Source organism: Anguilla rostrata, chromosome 13 (genome assembly GCF_018555375.3).
Source record: "Anguilla rostrata isolate EN2019 chromosome 13, ASM1855537v3, whole genome shotgun sequence".
Taxonomy (NCBI): Eukaryota; Metazoa; Chordata; class Actinopteri; order Anguilliformes; family Anguillidae; genus Anguilla; species Anguilla rostrata.
The window spans coordinates 22887483-22915334 of NC_057945.1; the positions used below are offsets into that span (position 1 = coordinate 22887483).

Genomic DNA, 27852 nt, shown 5'->3' on the forward strand with positions numbered 1-27852 from the left:
AGACAGAAGTAAAAGTCTTAGGGTACCACTGTTTAACTGGGAAGGACACACCGTTCTGTGAGTGATTTTATTTCATAATTTAGAAAAACTTATGCCATTTGTTTTTCTCTCAACTGCAAATCTTGGGTGAGTTCTCTAATTACTCGGACTACATTCAGCCTGAATATTACATAAACCAAAATACAAATAAAAGTCAGCACTTAATCAGCAAGTTATATCGCAAAAATGTGTCTGCGCTTCAGAAAAGGAAAGTGTCTGAGAAGACCAGGCTGAAATTTTACTTAAGTCACATGACTGATCTAAAAGCAGCCCCTTGTGTGGAAACCGTCTATCATGCAGTGGTGGTGGAGTGTGAAGCAGGAGCTGTGCTCTTTTAATATGGTCTCTGAGGCTGTTTATGGTGATGGACCTTTGCATTCTGCCCATACTGGAATATAATTTTGAGATATCTGTGGAAAATATAATGACCTGTCAAATATTTGCTTGGAAGTCTCACCATGCAACAGTGATAAATGTTGTTACATACTGTAATGGTCTGAAACGTCTGCAACATTACAGAATTTGTTCACAGCAATGACTTATGGTCCTGTGGTCATATTTTCCAATGGCTGATCTGCTAGTGATGTGATGATAGATTTATTCTGTTCTATATTCTGCCAGTGACCATACAGTATGGGTCCAGTTACTCTTTCGGAGTATCACAGTACAAGTACCACAGTTTCATGTTGGCTTGGTTTAATTCTTTTTTATTTGGTTGTTTAGTTCAGACTTTGACATCAGTACGGTTTGAATAATTAAACTATGGTAGCTATCCCGTACATTTGTTTGTTTTTAAAATACATATGTGACATTGCAGTACAAAAGGGTTATCCCCACTCGTAATATGTGGCAGCAAAATATGCATAGTAAAGAAATACAGACATCAACAACACATAGTTTAACAAGTGTCAGTTGTAACAAAAATAACATTTGTGAAAATACAAATATTGATGATTGTAGCATATTTGCACTTGCATCTACATTTGCACTTGCATTTGAATTTAGGTTGATTTACAATGGGTATGGCTTGGAGGCAGAGTCATTTGAAATAGGTAATTATTACCCAGAAAACTTGCGGTGAATGCTGTCCCATCTTCTTCACTACTACCATTAATATGTCAAAACAAGCTCAATACCACTCTCATTTTTAATACCAATAAGTAATACCAGTTAGGCCACGGAAAGTTACATTTCCTTGGTTTGTCTGTTGATGTTGTGCTGTTAAGTACTGCGATAACCTATGCAAAGGTACTTTAATCTACGTATCAGTTGCACATTTAACTAGTGACCAAAATCAGTACTGTTTAAACCCAAATTTCAGTAGTGTTCTGTAAACAAACATGCATAACGAGACCCTTCTCCATTTTTCTCCTAACAAAGTGGCCCCATCTTTTCCCTGTAAGGAATCATCTGAATATGAGTCGTGTAATAAAAGCAACTGTGGGCATGTTACTCGCTCTAGGAAGAAATCCAGATTCCTGGTTCATGTTCTCTGTGCTTCTGATTAAAAATGTGAACAGTATAAGCTAATATATGACCAACAATGTTTGAAGAATGAGAATGTATTTGGAGATGTATTTCAAATAAATGGCTCTCCATAGTGCAAAAATAGGGAAAAATGATCTTACTATAAGATTTATCTCTCAGATTATTAAATACATAACTACGAAGTGTCATAATGGAGAACATTTTGTCAAAGGTTCATATGCAAATTAACTTATGTCCTTTTATATAAAGGTTTTGATGAAGAAAAATGGGAGCCATAGAAGCCTGTCATAATCAGAGGGAGTTAATACACAAATTAATCTTATAAAATAGTCTGGTACATTCTTATTTTATAGCCAACTCAACATGAGAAAATCAGAATGGCTTTGTTCTGGTTTTTCTTGGATGTAGTGGTCGCCTGCTTAGGGGGAACAGGCTTATTTTTGTTTTCATCGGCCTGCGGTAAGAACAGAGCGAAATAAAGGCGCTAATTGGTCTTCTGAGGTTTCAAAACGATGCTCAAGTAAGAGTGTATGCAGGAGAAGGCAGTGGGTGAAATTTTCCTGGTGTCGATGACGTTGTTCTCCAGACGCAGTGTCATAAGGCTCGAGTCTTCTTCACTCGAAGGGTCGCAGAACGCATCTTCTGCAATGCTCCTGGAAGAAGGAAATACATGGCCAGGCTGATCAGCTTTCTTCGTTTTAGCTGCATAACTCATCCAGAGTTTTAAAAATATCACAAAATGAGAAGCAATAGCCTTGTGCTTTTTTCAAGTTAAACGTATGTTGAAAGACTTTTTGTTTGAAAAGTATAGCAGGTGAAAATCTGTGTTGTCATTAGTAACACTGCATTTATTGGCTTAAGAATGCAGTTATTTTTTAATGTACTTAGCAGGCATCCTTACCTATGGTAACTGATGTTCCTTACATTTGAATGTACTTTCCATTTTTTTAGCAATTGGATGCTTACTCAAGTATCTAACCCTAACCCTAAAACAAACCATAATTTACTGAAATAATTCAGCCTGAGTACCTACAAATGGTACAGTACAAGTATTGTCCCCCATCTGCTCATTTAATCCTCAGCCTTTTGGATACAATCTGTGCTCCTGAACTACCAAGTCACCTTGTTATGATTCAGTAACACTGAGTGAATAAAGCCAAGTCATCGCTCCTTCAACAAAAAAAAAATATTTTTTTTTTTTTTTTTGTTGCTGCTGAGAGCAGGTGTTGTGTAGGCAATGGTCCATAGCAGTGAGGCAGGCCGTGAGGTTTTTCTGGGTGAAGTTGAGACTCACCCTATGTTGTTGTCATTGAGCCTAAGGAATCTCAGAGACTTCATCTCTCTGATGGAGAGCGGCACGGTGGTGAGCTGGTTGTGGTCTAGAAACAGCTCTGACAAGGAGCGGAAGGACCCAAAAAAGGACACCGGGTCCACCCCTTCGCTGTCCAACTTGTTGAAGGAGAGGTACAGGTACTCGATGCCAGGATCCATGTGGGCAAACACGTAGCCTGGAATCCTCTCTATTTGGTTGCCAACAAGAACCAGGTGGACCAGGGATCTTGGCAGGAACGATGGAACGTGGTAAAGCTTGTTGTGTGAGAGGTCTATGGACTCCAGGTGCCTTGTAGAAACCAGAACCAGGACATCAGACTTAATGCAGTTTTGATTAAAAGCAGAGCTGAAGATTGTTCATGCAGGCTCAGTTCATCCCTGTGATTAAATGTATGATTTCTGAACAAAACATGACTGACTTCTTTAAAGCCTCGTCTATGTGAAATGTGTGAAGTAAGACATAATATAACCAGTGTATTGAGGTTTGCCGTGGAAATGACTTTTTATAAAGCTGAACTTCATATGCAAAAGTTGAGCAGCGAAGAAAGAAAAGCTGCATCCGCATTAGTTTGGTTGGATCGCGGTCCAAGTCGACTTGTTTTTCATGTATGGGGTATTTAGAATCATCCCTTGACATATGGTCCCAAGGCATGGTGTGTTCACAATTTAACCTCATTAAATCATAGCTGACATCATACAGAAGGAAACCAGACTCCAGCTCTCTCAGTCTGTTTGGAGGTTTTTGTAGCAGAGAGATCAAAGGCAGCCTATGGACCTAGTACTTGTGAAGAGCAGTCTGTGTTGGTTGTTTACTTTATGCCAGTGGTGTAATAGCACATTCAGGCTTAAGCCAAGACTTGATTTGAATTATAGAGCAGGGCATAGGCTATGCCAGAATCCTTTATTTACTACTACTCTAATTAGGCATTTTGTTTGCTACATCTTTTACAAATAAAAGAAGGGCTTTGATAATTTGTGAAAGACTTGCACTAAAACAAGTATCCATATGTGAATGTGTTTACTGTCCACCAGTATCCATATGTGAATGTGTTTACTGTCCACCAGTATACATATGTGAATAGGTTTATTATGCATGTGTGAATTAGTTTACTGTGCACCAGTACACGTGTGTGAATAGATTTGCTATACATCACTATCGGTGTGTGAATAGGTTTATTAAGCACCAGTTTTCATGTGAATAAGCTAACTTGGTTCCAGTATTCAAGTGGACAAGTTAACGGTGCACCAGTATTGAAGTTAATAAATCATCAGTATATCAGTGAATGAGGTGAAATCTCAGGGGCCTCCTGGCAAGAACCGTGTCCTGCTTATTCCTGTCAGCTGTCTTGATCCTCTGAATACTTTGTTTTACACCGTTACTCAATGTTATATTCTATATTACTTTATAGTAAGTATACTAAGAGTAAATAACCCTAATTGTTTTTTTTACCATTTAAAATAATGCCTAAATCATTTTGCTGTTACAAATGGTGCTGTTTTTTTTAAGCCTGCGCTCTTAAGAACATGGATAGTTATTGACAGCACTTAAATAGTATATTACCTCCTAAGAACGTGGATAGCTAATGACAGCACTAAAATCATACACCACCTCAAAGAAACGCTGATAGCTAATGACAGCGCTTATGTAGTATACTACCTCCTAAGAACCTGAAGAGCTAATTACAGCACTTAGCTGTACATAGTGCACTACCTCTTAAGAACATGGACAGCTAAATGACAACACTTACTTGTGATTGATCCAGGCCAAAGGAGCAATCCTAGTCTCATCTAGCCGATTGTGCCTTAGGACAACAATATTCAGGTTTCTTGAGTGATTGAAGACAGTTTCTGATATTTCTTCAATGACATTGTTTTCAAGATGGAGTTCCTGAAAAGCAGCAAGAATAATGCTTGACATGTATTCATTTCTATAGTATGCAATCACTGCCCATATTACACTTCATAAGAGTATCACTGCCATTGGCAGTACACATAAAAGTATGTTGTAGTCTAATAACCTGCTAAAGTATCTATTTGTGTGGTGAGGTGGAGTGATCTGGATAACCGTAATTGTTGTTTTGACTTAAATGTTTTCCCAGAGGTGAAATCCTGATGACTTAAAATACTAGATCGCAAGTAAATGCTTATTTACCATTTACAATGCATATAATGTATGATATGAAAACTGATATGTAACAGAAGTAGGTTTTTTTGGCTTATGAAGAGTGGTGTTATTTATCACCTTGATTACAGCCAAAAAACATAAATATTAAAATACCTGCACCCCCCCCCCAATGGCAGTGTAAGTATATGTTCCGTTCTGTTTTTCCTGTAACTGCAACTGAGACATTATTTCAGCTGTACAAACATTTTTTCTATGGAGTTCTGTGATGTTGAATGGCATGAAATTATTCACTGAACCTTAAATACTGAGATCTAAGTGCAGATTTAATTGAGATAGGCAATGGATTGGGAGGGCTTGTTAATGGTTCCTCAACAAAATGATTTGGATGATGCACCCTGCCTCTGGAGGTCTGAATTGCGGTCCGTTAAAAACAGATGCCTGTTTACCAGGCAGTGCTGATTTTATTCAGGCCCCGGCAGAGACTATGACAGGGTAAATGTGCATCAGCTGAATTCAGCGTTGCACATGAATTCTCCACATTCTGGTTGGCATTCCCATTGAGGACAAACAGTGCCGTGGCTGACTTTCGGGCGGTGCCAGTGGTATCCTGGGCGACGCCCACCTGCAGAGATGCGGGGAGGCCCTGTGGAATGGTGCGGAAGTGGTTTCTTCCCAGTCGCAGGTAGGACAGCTGCGCGAGGGGCAGGAAGGCTGAGGGAGCCACGTTTCCCTCACTCAGCATATTCCCTTCCAACTCCAATGTGATGAGGTTCTTCAGATCTGTCAGGGATTACAGTGCGTGGAAAAGTTTTTTTTATTACCTGGTACAGTGGACTAGCACTGCTGTATGTTGCATTATGTTATTAAATATTGTTACTGGGGAGATTAGTTGTTTATAATGGACATTTTAGTTATTTGGCAGATGTTTTTAGTCAAAGCAGCCTGTAACAGGTTAGAATTTCTATGCCGTTTTCAAAAACAAACATTAAGCACATTATCTGTCTATGAAGTCGGGCGGTTTTTCAAGGGAAATTTAACATGAGGGCACATGGATGGGTAAAATGCAGACGAGTACTTTGAGGAAAATGTAGACTTTCATTAGCCTGTTTTATTCCATTTCTGCAGTGTGCCTGCAATGTTAAACTACACCTCACTGTTACCCTGACCTAAATTTCCACTAAGCAATCCAAGGTGACAGTGGTAAGGGAAAACTCCCTGAGTATTTATAAATGGTGTAGAGTTCCTGTACTTTGCATGCTGTTCTCATTAATGCCTCGAAGGTTGTTTTCATTGATCTTCAGCTCCTGTAAGCTGGGGGGCAGCTCTGAGGGAATGAACTCCAGGAGGTTTCCATCCATGTACAGGCGTGTCAGGAACTTCAGACCCTTTAAGGAGTACAAGGACAAAAAGAGACATTCATTTAGGGGTTAACGAGAAACATTCGTTGACAATCCTGAAGGCTTTTAGGGGACCTAAATATGAGTGAGCGAATACTGGATAAGCAGAGGGCATTGGCATGATGTCCTGTGTGTATCAGTTTCTCCTGTTATTTTGTTGGTCTATATTTCTCCTGTCAGACAGATGGTGTTGGTTTCTCCTGTGCTCTGAGACTGGGAGTGTCATGTAAACAGTCTCTCTCTCTTTCTCTGCTTCGTTTTTGTAGACTGCTCAAGCTCCCCAGTGCAAAGAGCTCGTGCTCGTTTTTGTCCTCTACAACAAGTTATTTGGACCCAAGAAAAATAAGGAAGAAAAGCATAATGTGTTCCTAGAATACCGCTGATGTTTTACACAAACGAGTGCCATGGAATTTGTTTTTCCTCTTTAGAAGAGTCCCGCAGGCTTCTGTCTGAGCAGGGTGGGAGAGGGGCTCGTTGTCAAGGCCTGAGTGCTCTGTTGTGAGCAACCTGTGAGTTCCATTGCACACAGCTCAGAAAAGCCAGACTCTGAAATGGGGTCCAAGCCATGAAAGAGAACGTTAGGTGGGATTTGTAAGCGGTGATGCCATGCGTAATCTACAGGGCTGTCAACATATGTGTGCTTGAAATACAAAGCAAAGTTTGAATTTGGCTTTTTTGAGGTAGATGTAATAATGCCAGGTTGGTTATAAAATAGTATTTCTTGCCGAAAAAAATGATAGTTTTGCAGATGTGTATATACTATTCAAGCATTTGCAGATGGATATATACTATTCACACATATGCAGATGGATATATATTATTCACACATTTGCAGATGGATATATACTATTCAAGCATTTGCTGATGGATATGTACTAATCACACATTTGCAGATGGATATATACTATTCATGCATAATGGTAAAATCATAAGGTTGCTGCCAGAGAAAGCATGGAAATTTCACATTTCATATTAGTTCAAGAAAAAATGGCAGGTCAGTCAAGTAAATCCGAGATCTCCTAAAGCTACTGGCACCTGGTGATTCTTTTAAAATGCAGTAGACGTTATTTTGAAATACGAAATAATTTCCACATGTAGTCCATTATTTAAATGATGCTCAATCTTGAAAAATGGAGCAAATGTTTCACACGTTAATTTTGGATTGCTTGTGGCCAGTTTAGAATCATCAGACATTGGAATGCATAGTTGGGGCTTTTGGAACCATGATTACACTACCTCTCTCCAATTGCAGTTTGAATTGCCATTGATTTATGCAAGAACTACTGTGTGTGTATCAAGGATAATCCCTATCCAATATGTTGTGGGGGAAAGGAAACGGACGTCGTTTCTTTACTTTGAACACTTGCGGGTGGATGCCGGATGAAGTGAGTTTGTTCTTGCTGAGGTTGATCCACTCCAAGTTGGGGAGGCCGTTGAAGGCCCCTTCTGGAACCGTGGTGATATCATTCCCTGTGGGCGGAAAATAAGCCACATGAGATCAGCTCTTCAAATCGTTAAAATGACTCTGCTTATTTATGAAAAGGCCACTTATCTGACCCACAGCTGTAATAACTAAAACCACTTTTTTTTTTTAACAAGGGGAAATAGTTTGGACGTTTTGGTCCCGACTTTGTATCTGGGTGCCATAACTTTTGAATCTTTAATCAAGATGAGTGCACAACTCCAGCTGGTGCTGTGTGACCTCTTCACATTTTAGTGTAGATGAACCGGAAACATCTTACCTATTTCCATCTTGTCTACTCCTACTTTTTTAAGCCTTGGGACCAGAAGTATCTGGACACCCTTTGGTCTGTTGCTGTTTTTCCAGATTTGGAAGCTGCAAGCCAGGGCTATTCACCCAATCAGTGCCCAACCTCACTAATGCTTTTCTGGCTGAATGGAAGCAAATCCCTGCAGCAATGCTCCAACATCTAGTATAAAGCCTTCCCAGAAGAGTGGAGGTTGTTATAGCAGCAATGGTTGGACCAACTTCATATTTATGCCCATAATTTTAAATTTATGGATGTCAGGTGTCCACATACTTGGCCATGTATTGTACCCTGTGTATCCTGTGACCCAGGACTGGAAGATGTGTGTAGTTTTGATGGCTACCTCACCTTCTAGGCTCAGAGCCTTGAGTTGGGGGATGGACAGCGGTGGGATGTTGGTGAAGTGGGCGTTCTTGCAGGTTACTGTGACGTCGGAGATGACGCAACCGGGGGGGAGGGAGGGGTTGAGGTGGTTGGGTTCCTCAACCCGAGGAGCAGGGAGGGGTGCGGCCTCCCCTGGGGAGGTGCGCCGCCGTGGCATTTCAAAAACATCTCCTCTCAGCCAGATTTCCTCCTCTGACCCCACCTCATAATCTTCTCTCTCCTCCCACTCTCTCTCCAGTCCCTCCAACTCCCTCTCTCGTCCCTCCCACTCTCTCTCACCTCCTTCCCACTCTCTCTCACCTCCTTCCCACTCTCTCTCTCCTCCTTCCCACCCTCTCTCTCCTGCTTCCCACTCTCTCTCTCCTCCTTCCAACTCTCTCTCGCCTCCCTCCCACTCCCGCTCGATGTCCTCCCCCACTCCTTCCCAGTCCTCCTCCAGCACCCTCAGCAGCTGCCTCCTCTCCATCTCCAGCCTCCTCCTCCTGTCCTCCTCCAGCCTCCTCTCCTCCTCCATCCTCTGCTTCCTCGCCCTCTCCACCGCCGCCGCCTCTTCCTCGCGCCTCCGCTGCTCCTCGCGCCTCTTCTCCTCTTCCTCCTTCTCCATCTTCTGCAGCGCCTCCTCCTCGCGCCTCCTCTCCTCAAAGAGCTCCTTCTGCTTCTTGGCCTGCAGCTTCTTCTGCCTCCTCTTCCTCCTGCGCTCGGCGTCCTGCTGGCGCGCACGCTCCTCTTCCTCCCGGTGGACCTGCTCTTCCCTCCTCAGCAGCTGGTCGATGTGCTCCTGGGTGTGTGGGACGGCCGGGGCCTGCTCGCTGGGGTCGTTGAGCTCTGAGAAATCGCCAGAGAGTTCAGGGGCATCAGGGACTGGGGAGACATGCACCATGATGGAGGGAGGGAGCGGGAGGAAGGCGTGTGAAAGGAGGAATGAGGGAGAGAGAAACAGCAGCACAGGGGTAGTATGGTGAGGCACACAGTAACATAACACACACAGCACATAATATGTTGTGTGAAACAGCATATCATGTCTTTTCTTGTATGATTTATTAGTTTGTTAATAAATCATTTCATATAGACGGTTAATAGATGTTTCACAATAGCTGCTGTTCTCCAAATAATGTGTGCTAAACCAAGATGATTTGTAACTATACATTAGTTAAGTTTACTCTTAGAGATCCTCCATTGATCTATGTTGTTCTTTATATTGTAAAATATACAATATAAATGAATGTCCGTATGTATGTGTATTTTACATATGTAGTTATGTACATTTTGCATTTATAAATGTATGAATTTCTACATTTATACACACAATGTATATACAGATACATACATACATGTGTGTATACACACACATACACGCATATACTGTGTATATATATACATATATATTATGTATGTATGTATGTATATACTATATATATATATATATATATATATATATATAAAAATGGGGGGTGAGGGGAGGAATGAAGACGTATATGCATGGTGGAAGCCCCTGCTGCTGAGAAAAATATTTTTATTTGAATAAGGAGCGCAGTTATTTTTGGATTAGCATTGATTATAGTTCTTCCTGTCTAGTAACATCCATTTTCCAATCAACTTAACCTCTTGGCAACCCCGTACTGTGTTGTTTATTTAAAAAGTATTTCGTTGTTTTTTTGTTTCCTCTTGGAAAGACTGAATGAAATCTGAGTCTGGGTCCTGATCCGGCACATTGTCGGAGCCGCGTTATATTGCAGGGTCTCTGTAGTGGTTTTGGCCTGAGGAGCACCTATAGGCTGTAGCCCGCACAACCCTTTCTAAGCTTGTGCTCTTCATGAAAAACCACACCAGGTCCAGACATGGAACTGGACTTGCATGCTTCAAGTCTTGCCAATTTCTAAGACGATTGTCTGGGAAACTAGACGCCCGGGTGTTTTTTGAAAAAGCTCATCTGAGACATAGCCCGGAGCCATTTTGAGAGATCTGAAAGTTTGGAAAACCTGATTGTGGCTGGGCCAAAGCAGTCCCATTCCCTCATGCTGTTGCGGGCCTATGCATCATCCGCTATATCGTATTGTTTCTCTCAGAACAAGTATTGTGTGTGTGTGGTGTGTGCGCGTGCCTGTGTGCGCACACACCAGTGAGCCTTACTTTCCCTCGATTGTTATTAGATGGGAAGGTGAACCCTGATTGCTCCATCATTGTGGTCAGTTGTGGTCAGCTCATTGCATAGAAACATTGTCTTTGTGTGCAGTTTTACTGTAAGTAAGCGCAGAAGCAAGAGCACTGTGTGGATTCACATGTCCTCCTCGTGCTGCAACCATTTTTGGGTCCTCACCTTCTGCTAAGTTTAGATGCACCTGTTTATGTTTTGCACAAGTTTAAGTTTTAGTTTTAAGAGCTTAAGGGCTTGAGTGAGCTCATTATGATTACACAATCCTTATTCATTTGGAAAACACCTGATTTGGTGTAGCTTCTTTTTTCAGAGCATTTAAAAATGTTTTGTGGTTCAGAATGTCCCATGCGAGGGGACATTTGCGCTGAATAGTGAAGTTACGGTAAAGTGAGCCTTACAGTAAGCAGCCAGTCAATACTTATTCTGTTAAAACCTTTAAACTGAACTGAATCGCAGGGCTGCAAGCTGCCCCACGTCACGGTAAAGTCCGGAGCAACCTCCGCGAAAAACCACAGGAAAAAGCTGCGTCTTTCATTTTCTGAAAATTTTCATTGGCTGCCCTGGATTATGGTCACATGCAAATTTTTGCCATTTGAAGGAGATGTTTCCGTGGTGAGATGCTGAGCGGCTGCGCCGATGTCCAGGCGACAGAGAAGCCTGGAGGACCTAAGGGCCTTCTGAGAGTTACCCGCTGCATTTCTGTGCATTTCCTGTGCCATTATCACAAGGCTGAACAGTACATCATCTCACCACGCATGGAAAATCCATCTCTCATCTCCTTAATGCACAACTTTCCCCATTAAAACACATAATAATAATAATAATAATAATAGTAATAATAGTAATAGTAATAATAATAATGATAATGCCTGAGTTTGATGTGTCGTTGGGCACATGAGCAGTGGGTGGACAGACAGCATTCGGGGTGGGTGGGTGTGTCTATGGAGAGGTTTAGGGAGGGGGGCGGGGTAGATACCGGGGTCACTGCAGGCCGGGCAGCACTCTCCAGGTGGGATGGCGGTATGCTGGCAGCGCAGTCGTGGGCAGGTGACCTCGTCACAGGCCACCCGCCCTTCGGAGCACAGGCAGGTGAGGCAGGGCTTGGGGGACCAGACGGCCCTGTCAAACATGGTGATGCCCTGGTACAGACACTGCCCCTTCCTTCCTGAGGAGACACAGGGGACCAGACGGCCCTGTCAAACATGGTGATGCCCTGGTACAGACACTGCCCCTTCCTCCCTGAGGAGACACAGGGGACCAGACAGCCCTGTCAAACATGGTGGTGCCCTGGTACAGACACTGCCCCTTCCTCCCTGAGGAGACACAGGGGACCAGACGGCCCTGTCAAACATGGTGATGCCCTGGTACAGACACTGCCCCTTCCTCCCTGAGGAGACACAGGGGACCAGACGGCCCTGTCAAACATGGTGATGCCCTGGTACAGACACTGCCCCTTCCTCCCTGAGGAGACACAGGGGACCAGACGGCCCTGTCAAACATGGTGATGCCCTGGTACAGACACTGCCCCTTCCTCCCTGAGGACACACAGGGGACCAGACGGCCCTGTCAAACATGGTGATGCCCTGGTACAGACACTGCCCCTTCCTCCCTGAGGAGACACAGGGGACCAGACGGCCCTGTCAAACATGGTGATGCCCTGGTACAGACACTGAGGAGACACAGGGGACCAGACGGCCCTGTCAAACATGGTGATGCCCTGGTACAGACACTGCCCCTTTCTCCCTGAGGAGACACAGGGGACCAGACGGCCCTGTCAGACATGGTGATGCCCTGGTACAGACACTGCCCCTTCCTCCCTGAGGAGACACAGGGGACCAGACGGCCCTGTCAAACATGGTGATGCCCTGGTACAGACACTGCCCCTTCCTCCCTGAGGAGACACAGGGGGCCAGACAGCCCTGTTAGACATGGTGATGCCCTGGTCCACACAGTGAGGACACACAGGAGGCCAGACAGCCCTGTCAGACATGGTGATGCCCTGGTACAGACACTGAGGGGACCAGATCACTGGCACACTGTGTTCCTTATGTAGTAGTGAAGCGGCCATTGAGCTGGCTTATCTATATTCTGTAACGTTTGTTCTAATTTTGTCAAGGGGACAAGTGAACTGGAATTTAATAGGAATTGTAAATAAAACCCCAGGCTCTAGCATTGTTCCCATAGTTGGCTAATGGGTGTTTCCAAGTATAGCTTTTATGTATATGACAAATCATGATCATTTATTTTATTGGTCTGAGAAAACATGATAGAATGACTGGAGGTATACAGATTTACTGCTTATTATCCATTATATGGATATGAGGTATATGGATGTGTTCATTTTTCTTGTTTGAGAACTTGTTTGCCAGGATACAGCTAGAATGTCATTTGGTGTTCGTCAATAGACGTTTTGTCGCAATTTCAGTCGCATGTAGTTATTTTCCCCCTTCGTGTGTCAGTGTCAAATTGCTGTATTTGAAAGTTGAGGTAAAAATTGTTGCCAATTTTAGCACTACATCATAATTATATGTCTGAAAGCACCAGCCATGTGTATTTACTGTGGGCAAGACACAAAGAAATTACTTGTGTCATTTTCGCTCTGCTCCCTCTCCCCTTGTTGTGGGTTTGTGAGGTTTTCTTCCCCCATGACAAAAGCCATCTGAAGGCAAGAATACAGGGCAGTGTTTGTTCTTTATCTGATGAAAGCCTGAAATCAAAGAACCTGGAAACAAGCGCAGAAACGGGGAAACTCTGGTTTCCCTGTCAGGAGAGACTGTCGGCCGCCTTCCTCTACAGACGTCACGCTTTTCGGCATCTCTGGGTAGTCTTCATCCAAGCTCTTCTGTCCAGGTCTCGTCTTTTACAGATTGCTGGGATGTTTGCTGGGATGTTTGGTTCAGGTTCTAATGCTCCATCTCTCATCAGGGGGTCTTTGGCAGGAGGCACGCAGAGGAGAAACAAGGGCTTTCTTTCCATTACAGCAAAAGCACTGGCGTTATTAGTTTCCTTTGCCTAATCCTGTGCTGTTATGTAATCTCAAGGCTTAATGAAGGTCTGAAGGTTTCCTGGTTTAGTGATATCCCCCTCCATCGGTTTCAGCTCAGGCTGTGTCCCACACATGTTAGCAATCACTGTGAAACAGCGGAACCTAAGTCTGACATGCCTTGCTTGATTCTGCTTGAGTTCTTATTAAAATAACCTGGACCTGACCTTTGATTGCAATCTATTTTCATTGAGCATAGGATCTTTAAAAAAGCTTTGTGGTCCTGCTTTTTTTCAGAAATATGACAGATTTTTGTTGAATGACACTCCGTTACACTGTTTTGATCTTTTTTGATTAATTGAAGTGTGTGCTGTCAGAATGAATACCTCCACTGCAGTAGTAATCCAGGCAGCAAATTGTCGCCTAAAACTCAGCTTCTCATTGGACAGAGAGCTGCAGCCCTGCTTGTCTGCTGTCTGCCTAAGTGGTGACCGTAAGGCTGGAATGCGGTCCGCTCTGCCCCGATTGGTCAGCGCCCGTGGTCAGTTTAGCGGGTGTGGTCAGTGTGGTGAGGTAATCCAGCCCAGCCCTGAGGTCAGCGGGCTGGGACTGCGGTCCTTCTGAGAAACCGTGGCAGGCTGAGGGCCAGAGCGCAGAGGCTGCGGCCGTGTGCTCCTGCCGAGGGCGAACTGAGCGCGTGCGCTATCGCTATGGAAAATCCTCCTCACCATGCAGCTCCCACCAGCACGGCTTTTCTGCTGAGTCTGCAGTAAACAGCACAAAGCCAAACTGGCATTCATTTAGATTCTGAGCCTTCTTCCCTCGCTCTGGCATCAGAAAGAGCACAGGTCAGTTAATCGGTGGGCTTTTGCCTCTTAACTCTCCTTGTTAAGCATTGTTGGATGCACCAAAAATGCACCAAAATTATTAAGTATTTATTTACCCCGTTTAGGGCTCATGTACATATGTTCGTAGTGCCGTACATGCATTTTGCTCTGAGCGCAGTTCATGTACTACACAAAGGGCAGGCGTCCGCTCTGTTTAGCCTTGCTCTGATGATCAAGCATAGAGTGCTGTTATTCACAGAGTGCTTTCTGGTTAGTCAGTGTGCACCAATGACATGCATTTGTCTGCGTGCCTGTTACTACTACACAACAGCTGCACTACTGTAGATGCTCAGTGGATTCCATTGTAAGTGATTGTTTCCATGGCTGCCATCCTAATACTTACTAGACCTTAGGAAGAGAGCAGAGCTTTATTCTGAAGAAGAGAGAATGGATAAGCTGAAATAAGTCCAATCAAATCACTGTGCGCATCGCTCTCTAAGTTTGGAGGCGACCCTGGTCTAAGAGAATCGGTTTCGTAAAAAACCTGAACCTTCAGCCTCTCCTGAAAACATCTCTGAGAGCTTGCTGCTGCGCCTGGGGGCGAGGTCACTGCCTGAGCCCGCGTGCTGTGCGGCGCTGGGAACGCGGCGCATTCTGGGTTCTGTGAAACGGACAGCTGTGAGGAGGGCTGTTTTTAAACGCAATTATATAACGAGAACCACCTATGAATGTGGCCTACTTTTATAACCTAGTTGGGTAATCAAGAATACCAGCGGTGGACATTGTTCTTAGTAAAACATCTTCAGTCAACAAACAAAAAATGAGTTTGAATTCTTGTTGCTTATGTTATTCTAACCAAAGTATTGTTTCAGTCATATGAGCCATCACCATCGTCAGCCATGCATATACACTTGAGTAGCGACAAAAAGAAAAGCTTTAAAACAACAATGGTGAAATAGGTTGATTACATTATGAAAAGGGAACCCTCTGTAGTGTAGCTAAGCGTGGAGCGCACTGACCCGGTATGACGTTGTAGTTGGACTCCAGCTCGTTGACGTTCCTGTAAGACTCGATGAACACGGACACGCCGTCGTCGCCGTTGTCCACGGGAACGCTCCTCAGCCGGGCCAGCACGTCCGAATTCTGCCTCATGGACCTGTTCCTCCCTCTCTTCTGTCCTCCTCTTCTCCTCTTCCCCCTCTCTACCTCCTGGGCGAGTCCGAGGCCCAGGTGGAGGAGCAGGGCTAGAGTAAGTATGACTCCTGCCTTCATTTCGGGGTGGGGGGGCGGTTTGCCTGGGGAGGTGCGGAGTGCTGCGGAGACGAGAGAGAAAGAGGATTTTTCCTCCCTGTTGAATCCTAGATATAGCTGTGTCTTAATATGCAGGTACTCCACACATTCCTCCTAATAACAAGTCTCAGACATTAAATAGCAAGGCACAATGCAGCCTGGGAGTCTCTCCCCTGATCCTAATCTCCCCCGGGCGGTGAGGAGCGCGATGGCTCACAGCAGCACTTCAGACACTCGCTTCTGGACGTGTCACCAAATGACCTTTTAATCAGGCTCACCTCTCTCAGGTGATTTTCTCTCGTAAAGTGTATGGGAGTGTATGGTGGAAGGCCCCAACCAGAGAAAGAATGGAGCACCGTTCATTGCATGTTTCTTTTGAAGGTGGCCTTTGAGCCCTTTTCTCTGCATTGTTCATGCACTGTGTACATGGCCTTTGTACGAACAGGCACCGTTCAGGCACAGACATTCTGCTGTCTTGCTACCGTGGGCTGCAGCCAAATCTAAATTATCATGCAAAGTAATGCACACGTGTCCACACACTGGCACCTATACATGCAAGCACACATGTAAGCGCATGCGCGCGCACACACACACACAAGCAGACACACTCACACACATCCGCTCATTGGGATCCTAATAAAATCTAATCAAACACACATACTGTAAAACACACAAAGTGTTTGCAGTGATTCGTTTCAGAAAATCTTTCTTTTCATAATTATTGCCAACACATAATAAACAATGTTTTCATGACATTTGAAAATGTTGCTCATTGTATGGACAAATGGATAAATGACGAGCCAGGATTTTTCTGAATGGTTTGTGCTTCTCTACCCAAGACAAGAAATGGGGTCATTATAAAGGCAATTATAATAACAACAACAGCTCTTAATACAGCTAATCATGGACAGGCACAGCCTTCAGCCAGATTGTTACAGTCATTTGATGTTTCGTCTATTCCAGTCCAAGGCCATTAAACAGTTGTTGTCAGTCTTCTCTTCATCTTAAGGGGTTCCCTTCCATTGCTGCATGCATTTGATAAGTCCTCCAAACAACTTTATTTAAAAAAAAACAAAAAAAAAAAAACATTTTGTAATCCCAATAGTAGATTGCTGTCATGAGCTGTACTGCCACTTACACAATGACGGCTAATACAAGATTCACATCCTGGAGGAACCAACTACAGGAGTAGAGAACAAAGATCAGCGTAACCAAGCAACCCCCCAAATGACTTCATTACATCGCTAATTACAGCCTTCGCCGGAGAAACTACTCAAGGTGGAATATTTCTGCAGGTTTTTTTTCCCCCAACAATTGCTTCCATGAACAGTCTCTCTGTGCTCCTTGCCAAGATAAGCATCCTACATGTGCCTGCCAAAAACCCGCGGAGGTTTATTGTCTTAACCGACAGTGACCAGAGCACCGCCGCACAAGGCAGCGGAGGCGGGTTAGTGTCTGTTTCCAAACTCACGGAGAGAGGGCGCGGGGTCTGAGGGAACGCGGGCGGGCTGTCGGCGGGAGACACGCGTAGCGACACGCAGCGTGCCACCCTGAAAAGCAGCGCAGCGCGCAGCGCCGTGCCAGTTTCCGTGAGCGACGCGGAGACGCGGCGCTCTGGCGCGGCTATCTGATGGGCAGGGAGCGGAAGAGAAGTCCAAACACCCTCCGGTGGGCCGGTTCTCCCACTGTGTGCAAAACAAGCCCGGGCCCTGGGGGCTGGGGATCATGTGGTTAGCAATAAATCGGTTCAGGAATTGTTGCAGGGAAAAAAAAAAAAAAGCCTTGCAGCCTGAGAGAGAGGGGGAAAATACAGAAAGGAAAGTATTATAATTGGTGTGGTCCTTAGGATGACAAGGCTCAAATGGGAAACGTCTGGGGAAAAAATACCAAGATTAGAACAGAAATATTCCTCCTGTCTGCTTTAATGGTTCTGCAGTCAGAGTAACTTTCTCCAGCACAGCCATTTTGCCTTTTTAAAATTGTTTTGTTGTGCAGAACAGAAAAATGTTTTACTGAGTATTCGTATTTCTCCCTCCCCTCGAGGACGAGCATACGTCTTATCAAAACAAAAGCTTTTCCAAACAAAGATTGTGATTTATGATCACAAACTACAAATGACATGGAACAACATCCTGTTTCTCTACTCCTCCAAAAGACAGGAAAAGCACAACTGCATGATAAAAAGCAGACAACGCATTTGTGGAGAATGTAGTTCTCTTTGTCCTATCCTGACTTCTTTTTGTACGTCGAATACGCAGCACAACCACAGTATGATATTTGCAGATGGGAAATACTCCATGCAAAGTGGAACACGTGTGAAAGGATAATTACGTCCAGAAACATGACAGACCGACCCTCGTGCCACCGAAGCGCTCTCTTAAGCAAACGAAAGTTAACTCTTTTAGGCAGAGAGAAAGATGGAGCTGGAGACAGAGTAAAGGACAGCGTACGTTACCGGCGGGGTCGCAGACAGCGTGTATAGCCAAATATTTCTGCTCTTTCCCGAGTTGTGTGGGAGAGCCAGCGGCTGGGGAGAGCGGCGTGCAGCCTGCTGGGCTGCTGGGCTGACAAATGCTTTACACAGATGAGCGCGCTAGCTGGGCTGAGCCGAAGCTGGCCTCTGGTGTCGGAGAGCACCGCAGTACCAGAGGAGGGCAGTTACAGGACGCTGTTGCGGGGAAGAGGAGTGATCTCCTCGGCCGTAATTACAAGGCGGCGCGCACTTTGGGCGCTGCGCGCTTCGGGCGCTGTGTCGATCGCGCTGGGGGGGGTCCCGCCGCGCGTGTCATCACCGGCGACTGGCGAGGGTGACGCGTGGGAGGCAGAGAGGGTGAGAACCCGGGACTGAAACACGCAGCGCGTCCGGGTCCTCTCTGCCCCTGGGCCGAGCCAGGGGGAGGAAGAGCGGCCCGAAAGCCTCCCCGCTCCACGGGTTTTGACGGTCTGCTGGTGACGCCCCAGCCCGGTCCAGCCCGGCTCCTGTTATCCGGCCCACTCTCTGGTTTCAGTGGGAGGATGCGGTGTGCTGTAAAACTCCCTGGTGTTCCAGAGCACCGTGGAGTGGGGAAAATGTAATTATTCCTGCATGTGCTTTGTGTGTGTGTGTGTGTGTGTGTTTGCGTGCGAGTGCGTGTGTGTGTTTGTGTGTGTGTGCAAGTGCGAGTGTGTCTGTGTGTGTGTGCATGCATGTGCATGTGTGTGTGTGTTTGCATGTGTGTGTGTACGTGTGCACGTGTGTTCATGTTGACATTTTCCTGAAATATTTACAGTTGTTTTGAAAGTGAACTGTCATCATAAAAGTGAAACCCTCAATGGAGACTGCGTATCCCTATATCCATTAAGTGTACATCCAGATGTCTTTTTGGCACCGAACAGAATGTGTTTCTGCTCAAATTAGCCAAATAAAAAACTAAAACTGTTGCCATATCAACCTCTAAATGTTTACTGGAAACACATTGGGGGTGTACACCCTTACAATGTTCCCTGCAATTAGCTCAATACCAAATCTGTGTCATTAAAATTCCAGAAACAATAGTCTATCAAAATCTCATTGGCCAATGCCAAGTATTTGATTTTCATGTTTTAGGTCAGTACCATGTTTTAATCAAAATGTTCATTCTTAATAACCAATTACAAAATGCATAAATTACATCATATTTTTAAAAAACATGTCAGACCTGGTTAGCATTAAGCTCGGACTGGTCTTTTGGGACCGTGCTTCCTGAACCCTTATAGAAGACTTACAGTGTATGGCACGGGCTGCCTGGCTGTCTCCTCCAATAACATCCGATGCCAAGAATGAATCTGTGAGTTCCATTTACTCTATATATGTCTCTTTCTTCTTACGGTATTCCATTCCGGAAAACTTTTTCCAAGCTGTCTTGAGCTGCCCCGTGATTTTGCCTTCATCTACTTCCTTAAACACAAAAATGTATATACAAAGCCATTTTGTTTTACTCGTCTAGTGTCAATTATGTATAGAATTACAGACAGACGGTTTCATCAAACATCTTCCCAAGAACAAAGAAGTATGCAGGTCTGTAGTTTTTGTGATGAAGGGGGTATATAACCTATATATAGCGACCTGTCCTGACTTAATCAGCATGTTTTATGCTGTTGGACCTATTTAAAGTGGTAATACCTTTTGGGGTTTTTAAATGAGATATTATCTGTGGCGTGGGCCATTTTCTTCTTCGTCAGTGGAAGCTTGTGTACTTGTGAACAACTTGTGCACCTTGCCAGTTCCTCCTTATGACTTTACTCCACATGACCTACTGTCCAGTGCTGAAGTCCAGTGGTGCAGTCCAGGCCTTTAAGCCCTGCTGCTTTTACAGTGCACCTTTCTAGAACGATGTTCTGGAAGCATCTGGAAGATGGGCAGAAGTTGGGCGGGGTGCGTGCAGGCTGAAATAACATTGCTCTGTACTGTGTTTTGGTTATTTGTCTTTTCTCCTTTTGATAATGAATGCCAACGTTTTGAACTTTAGCGCAGAGAAAACACTGTTAACATTGCACTGTCCAGCCTCAGAATAGACTTTAAAAACATCAAATTTTGAGTGGATTTTTTCCTTAGTGACAAATTCAACAGTTAAAGACAATCTGACTAAGACGGCCTGTTATGTTGGCAGAAATTTGACGCACTAACAGCTATATTCCTTTGCTGATGTTGTCCATTAAATAATAATATCTCTGAATTCAATACAAAATTAGTGTATTTTGTGGTTTAAATGTGAGTGTTGGTTCTTTTTTGTGGAATCATATCTTGTTTTGGTCTGTGACACGACTGTTGCCATGAGTGTGGCTAGGTATTCGCCATCGCACAACAGCGACTCCTCTGGTCAAACATGCGCTTGCAATCTGACCAGCAACTTTGTCCACATGGCAGTTCTCTGGCTCAGTAACAGCTGGTGGATTATGAAGTGAGAAAAAGAGGAAACATGCATGCTTCCTGCTCTGTTTAGGGATGTCTGTTGGCCAGGAGGAATTATATATTGTGCCTCACTGTACATAATTCTGATATGTGTTAATTAAACTTTATTTTTGGTGTTTGCTTTGTCGTTTGGAGTATGCTTAATGCAACTGAAGGCACTTCAGAAGAACGTGTCCGTGCGCTGTGAGTTTGCGCTGGAGGGCAGGAAATCACACCAGGGCTTTACGGACAGTGGAGCGGGCCGAGGCAGATGCTCTTTAATTCAAAACAGAGCCTTACCCCGTCAGTGGAGAACAAAGGGTCACTTTCATTCCATTCAGTACACTTTATCACAGGCTTTTCGCTTTCGCATGGTGCTCCATATATCACACCAGCCTTTATGGATATTGCTTGCATCAGGGAAATTCCTTGCCCGCTGTTCCTTTTTGGTGTGGAATTGATTAAGCTTGTCTTGGGGAGCCGACTGTAAAGTCCTTGTCTGAACTGGGGTGTGCTTTGGTGTGGTTTTGTTCTGTTTCTGAGTTCCTAGAGGTCTTCTCTCAGATTCAGAGAACTGCAGACAGTGACATTTGGCTCTCTAATGTTTGAGCATATTGTCAAGGCCTAGTAAAGTCACGTGTTGCCTTTGTGTCAAAGGCAGCCATAACTGAGATGTGTCTTTTTATTATTGTACAGTACCTACTACTATTTAGCATGCTCCCTTTCTGAGGTGTATTATACAAAATATAGGATATCCAGGTTTACATGTAGTTTTACCAACAGATTAAAATTGCACTCTTTTAATCTATTGTCAATCCACTTTTAAGTCTATAGGCACTGGAAAGTTTTGGTTGAATTATTGCCTGCCACACACACACACACACTAATGTCGGTCATGTTTTATACTGACTTGTCTCTTCCTCTGTTTAAATTCTAAACATTGTCGCTGAGAAATGAGTCCCACAGGCTGTTTCCATTTTCAGGGACAGGAAATTATCTGTGGGTTAGCTATGCTAATGGACTTTGCAGACGAGGTGAAGCTCATTTCTGCTTGAACGCGAGGTCAGAAATAGGTCTGGTAGGAACTGCGCTGATGTGCTGAGGTGGTCTGCAAACCACATTTGAGGATCGCACCCATAATTTATCTGGCTGTTATTTATTTAGGAGCATCCCAGTATTGCTTGTGACTTCCAGTGCTGATGTTCCAACCCTTATATATACTGCTGGGACCCCAGTAAGTTGGGGTAGTGGTCCTACAGTAGCAGGAGCCCCAGAGCTGTCAGGTACAGGCTCCGTTTAACTTGAGGTTTTGGCTCCATCTCGTCTCGTCAGCCTTGCCGAGAGACCGGGGTTTGCTGGGGAGATCTGTGCAATCCGGCCTCTCATACCGTCCTGCAAACACAAGCCACACCGACCCCGCTGCGTCTGTATTTTTCCACAGCCGCGGACTTCCAGTGAGGATCTCTAAGTAATTCCAGTCCGCCTGTTTTCAGAGACTCCTGCTCCGTGGTTGCCTGAGGTTCTTGAGTAATCCTTCTGCCCAAGATTGCTTGTGCAGTGTCATACTGTCCTACACGGTTAGCAGTTTGAAGACCTATTAGTGGAATTTGCCAGTCAATGCCAGCATTATGGTCAGAATTAGGTTCTGTTCAATTTGATGCAGGAATGAAGGCCACTCTGGTCAGACTGGAGAAATATTCCTGTGATGAGCTAATACCCTGAAGTGTTTTCTGTTTTTTATTAAAGCGGAAATTTTTATTTCTTTATTTTGCTTTTTAGACGCTTTGATGTGGTTATTCGCACTACATGGTGGTTATAAACCCATGTATGGAGAACATGAAGAAAGAATCTTCACATTACTGTAAATTTATTAAGAAATTTATTGAGAAGTAAGTGATTGTGGACTGACTGAAAAGTTTCTGTTTCAGAAAAGGAAAAACTACTGCTTACAATGTTGAAATGATAAGCTTACTCTTGATGGAATGCCAGATCCAGTCTCCACCAATGCAGTATTTGTGACGGCAGTACTGGTGTCCATTTAACATTAAATAAAATGGAAATTTGTCAGTGATACGCTTCACAAATGCACTAAAAATGCATGACACATAAAAACTACAAAATGTAAAATTACATTTCAAAGACATTGGTTCACATACTTTTCTTCTTTATCCTGAATGTGAATATTTCAGAATGGAATAATTATTTTTTGAAACAGATTTTCTCTGTTAGGGAGGCCAGTATTTATGCCTGCACTCTGTGGTTTTTCCTTTGTGATCAAATTATCATTCCAAATCATTGAGTAGCTTTATTCTATTAATGGCTATTCCTGTTTCTTTTTGGAAGCAATTTCTTATTTAAAATAAAAACCAAAACGAACAAATTACTGCAGCCAAGCATGGCATACCCTGGAGTCCATTACAGTTAACTACGTATGGTATCTGTAAGACATGATGGCTGAGGTTTTTAATCGTTTGTCTCACAGGTGCATTTGCTATTCCCATAGATTGTGTAAAAGTAAAGATATGAACAAGCCTATTTATAGGGAGATTACTTAAGCTTACACATGATTAAACAAGGTTCTACTGGTTATGTTCAGTACTCAGAAGTGTCTCTGTGTGTGTGTGTGTGTGTGTGTGTGTGTGTGTGTGTGTGTGTGTGTGGTGTGTGTTGTGTGTGTGTGTGTGTGTGTGTTTTGTGTTTTTTGAAATGCTTTTTGCTTTGTTTCATATTGTAAAGCTGCATTTTTAACCGTTGCTCTTTATTGCTTTTAACTTCACAATGAAGGGAATTAGTTTTGAGAGAATTTGTTTGCTTAATGTGTTGCTGAGAAGGATACAGTACAGTATGTGCCTGCATTACCATGTGTGCTCTGACTGAAAGATAAGATCAGGGTGCCTGAAAGCCAGTTTGAATGGTAAGACTGCAGCATTCTTACAGGGTTGGCCATGGTTGTTTTGTGTACACGTGAGAGCATGTGCTTACATTTGTGTGTGTGTGTGTGTGTGTGTGTGAGCGTGCGTGCGTGCGTGCGTGCGTGCGTGCGTGCGTGCATGTCTGTGTGTGCGTGCCTGCCTGCGTGCGTGTGTGTGTGCCTGTCAGTGTGACTTCAATATCCTGGCAGCTCCACCCAGATAAGGTGCAGTGGCTTGTGGAGTTCCTGTTTTGAGGTGAGGGGTGGAACCCTGCTTACTCACTCACCTGGTATGAACAGCTGTGTCTGCTGGCTCTCCAGTTTATGACCCAGAACAACCACACACAGACACACGACACGCACGCACACACACACACACACGACACGCACGCACACAGAGATTATAGAGATTATAGAGAGATTATAATCTCTTTTGAGATTATAATCTCAAAAGAGACCTAACAAGAGAGTAGCAGGAGTTTACAGTGTCAATAAATTCAACATTACAATCGCATTGTAAAAAAAACGACATTAGAATCATCAAAGTTCTTGCACAGCATTTACTGTGCAGATTTAAATAGTCACACTTTTTTAACTTTATTTTTTAACATAATTTTGGAATACTTTGCAGTTTTTGTCTGTAGTTTAACATGCTCCATTACCATGGGCCATTGACTAAAAACCTATCTTACCTTCTCAGTTCTAGCCCTGGATAAAGCTAACACTCCTGAGAAATTCAAAAGTACTTGTTCTTTTGAAAAAACAAACAAAAAAAACGACAACCCAAAGGCACCTTTTGACTACCTCTCTGTCCTCCAGCAGGCATCTGTTAGGGCACGTTCTTTGTCAGTGTGTCACAGTATGATTTTGGACTGACCGGGTTCCTGCTACAGCATGTGATATGATCTTTCCACTAGTCACTATGGTGACTGGAGGCCAGAGTAACAAAGACTGTGTTACAGTCTAAACATGATAATGACCTGGTATTGCTTGCTTACATATTTACAGAAAGTTAGGCCCCAGAGACCCAGAAATGTAATAAACATCTGAACGCTACAATCACTTTCTTTCTGAGATGTATAAAACGCTGGGTTAAGACCTCAGGCTTCTCTCTTCCTTTAAGCTCTGTCACCCTGAGTCTTATATTTCCACTGTGATAGTTTTGGTTTGGTTGAAGTTATTCTTCCTTTTTTCCTTTACAGAGAACTGTATGAACTCCATCCAGCTAGAATTTTCCGTACCAGCATGCTTTCGTTTAAAATTCTGCCCAGGGCTTAAGTGATTTTTCATATGAAGAGTATGAATATGCTGGAGCCTGTGGTGATGATGGAGCTGCATTTAACTGCACCTTTTGGTGCAAGGGGCATATACATTTATGTATCAAAGAAGCCATCTTCATTTATTAGGATATCTATCTTCATTTTTTATCTGTTAAGAGCTACATGGCAAAATAAGATCATATCTCCTTTTCACTATTTCTGCATGAAACTGAGATTGAAAATGGAGAACCTGTACCTGCAAACGTCACTGTAAAAGCAGTCAATATGAAAGTTTTATTAGGAATAAAAGGAAAACAGATCCTCATCTGTCAGCCCAAATAATACTGCTGCCTTTGGCAGAACCTCCATGTACTGGCTCTGGTGAATGGATACATGCACACTGAAAAACAATTGTCTTTTTTTGCCATTCAAGAGATTGTCTGAGAGAAACCAAGTCCGCCCATACAATAGGTTCGCACACGCTGATCCCACCACAAAAAGAAGCCAACGGCATCCTGCCAATATTCCAGCATTCCTCACTCCCCCTGCAAGCAAAAAAAAAAAAACGAAGAAAAAACGCAACATTGAACACCCATCAACAAAGTGCTCCAAGAGTCCAGACAGCCATGTCTGACAGCCAGCCCCAGAGCTGTGCCTGCACCGTCTGCCTCCGTAATGACTGTGTTGCAGCAGAGCCACCGTAAGTGCCGCGTCCCAGGGACCCGCGTCGTCTCTCCTGGGGCAGACGCTGAAAACATAAAGTCCCGTAATGGTCAGGTAGTGCCGAAACACGCACTGCCTAAGCACGCTATGCTGTATTTTTGTGGAAAACACACTGGTATTTTACAAAGTTTAAATGAGAAAATATTTGTTTTGTCACTTTGTAAGAATGGCCCCTGTATATCTTTAGATTACCTTCGAAGTTACTATATACTTTCACACGGGGGGAAAAAAGAGGTTTGCAAGGCACCTGAGGTGGTTCTCGACTGCATTATTAACCCAGGGAAAATGAATGTTGAACACACCGAAAACCTTTTTAAATTAGCCTTCTGAAAGCTTTACTTATTCAGTAGTAATACATTGAAATAACACTGGTAATTGCTTTGATTAAATTGCAAATAAGTGTTAAATGGATTATCCAATTATTTTTTCATCAATTTGGTATGCCAGTCACAATTCACCAACCTGTCCTAAGCAGTAATATCCTCCATAGATATTCAGTAGGAGGGAGCAGACTAACACGCATGTCTGATAACAGGCATAAAACCAGCCAGCACTGCGCAGCCATCGCGCTGGAGAACCGTGTGTCTTTACGCAGCTGACGCAGGCATACTGCAGGTCCTCGGCTGGCCAGAGGTGGCGCCGTAGCGTGGCGATTGGACCGAAACCCTCCCTCCCTTGGTTACAGCTCATTACTGCAGGCATTAACAGACATGGGACAGGGCGCTTTAGCTGGGCATACCTCCCAAGAGCTGTGCGAACGCTCTCTTTTTAAAATAAACAGCCGATTCACTGAAAAATAAAATAATAAACAAATTAAACGTATTTTCTCTAAACTGGTGTAAGGCCTATGGAGTCTTCATTCAAAATGTTCCGCTTGTCGACCGCTGAAAAAATAAATAAGGTAACTAGAATGTGTATCACACCTTGAATCGTACCAAATTTGACACGTCAAAGTTCTTGGCAAAAGTATACATACGCACACACACACCATATAAAGCACTTGTAAATGGACTGCATTTATATAGCGCTTTTATCCAAAGCGCTTTACAATTGATGCCTCTCATTCGCCAGAGCAGTTAGGGGTTAGGTGTCTTGCTCAAGGACACTTCGACATGCCCAGGGCGGGGTTTGAACCGGCAACCCTCCGACTGCCAGACAATCGGTCTTACCTCCTGAGCTATGTCGCCACTTGTTTTGCTAGGGAGAATATGGAAGGGATGTGCCACACATGCTATAGCCTGACTGTGAGCTTTCATCCCAGGGACATGAACTGTCTGTCTGTCAACAGTACAAAAGCTTATAGCTTATGTTAAAACCATGTCTGACAGCAGTGAGTGTAACACCACAGGAATATCTTTGTCATCGCAAGCACCGCTCTGGTATTTAGACAGACGCTGTGGAATAATGGTGTTTTTGTGTCTGCATTTGTCATTACCTTTAACATGATCGTCCTGAGAGACTGGGTACTGCAGTTATTACTGGGGCAGGTAGTAACAGCCCAGAAAGTCCCTCATTGCTCTCCAGCATGGTTCCTTTTTTATAGTCTACACCAGCATGTCATGCAATATATTTTTAAAAGGAGACCAGACGGTCCACCCTCCTAAGGTGTTTTTCACTCTAGTCAGACGGGAGGAAAGCAGAGAAGGTTACAGATAGAAAATGGATCACCGTTCAGGAAGCGCCAATGGGACTGAACCGCACCCCATGGTCTTTTTATTCGTTAATATAACTGAATATTTTACATTCGTAATCAAGATGAAGTGTGTTTTTCCTCAAGGTTATGCTGTCAGCACCCAACCTGGGATTACTACAACCTAAATATCTGCTAAAACCGCAATGTCGCATTACATTACATTACAGGCATTTAGCAGACACTCTTATCCAGAGCGACTTACATAACATTTTTTCACATAGCCATTTGCTATAGTAGGAGGGAAAAAAGTTGCGTACATGCAGCATATTCTGTGTAGCATGAATATATGTTGCAGGCTTTAACCAAACTGTAAAGGTTCCATGTTTTTGTGAGTTTTAGGGTCAGATGGTTCCAGTTTCAGTCCCGAAGCAGAGAAAGGAAAAAGTGACCCAGGCACATTTTTGAGTTTTCACAAAGTTAAGCATTGTGCTTTGTGAAGAGTATTTTTATCTACTCTCTGCAAAGGCTTCGAATGTCCTTTCACAGATAATTGCTTAATTATGAGCTTCTCCAAAATATACTTCTTTCCTCAGATATATATGAGGCTTTGTGGGAACCAGAGATCTGG

General features: G+C 43.8%; 2 protein-coding genes across 4 annotated transcripts in view; one reads left to right on the top strand and one right to left on the bottom strand.

Annotated features, from left to right (window-relative positions):
- The window catches only part of cenpp (centromere protein P), an 84501-nt gene that overhangs the window by 49139 nt on the left and 7510 nt on the right, over window positions 1-27852 (top strand). Inside the window, exon 6 of one of the 3 annotated variants that reach the window (XM_064305915.1) lies at window positions 25302-25517. The exons of the other annotated variants lie outside the window; for them this stretch is intronic. Coding sequence (XP_064161985.1) covers window positions 25302-25502 — 201 coding nt within the window. The 3' untranslated portion in view covers window positions 25503-25517. Of the gene's footprint in view, window positions 1-25301; window positions 25518-27852 lie in introns of those variants that run through there. 3 annotated transcript variants of the gene reach the window in all.
- ecm2 (extracellular matrix protein 2, female organ and adipocyte specific) lies at window positions 731-18731 on the bottom strand. Its single transcript, XM_064305340.1, has 10 exons — window positions 18245-18731; window positions 15519-15812; window positions 11666-11854; window positions 8499-9395; window positions 7736-7851; window positions 6234-6369; window positions 5607-5764; window positions 4608-4747; window positions 2822-3148; window positions 731-2180 (listed from the first exon to the last, which is right to left on the bottom strand). The coding sequence occupies exons 2-10, from the start codon at window positions 15769-15771 to the stop codon at window positions 2012-2014; spliced, it is 2385 nt and encodes a 794-aa protein (XP_064161410.1). The 5' UTR covers window positions 15772-15812; window positions 18245-18731; the 3' UTR covers window positions 731-2011.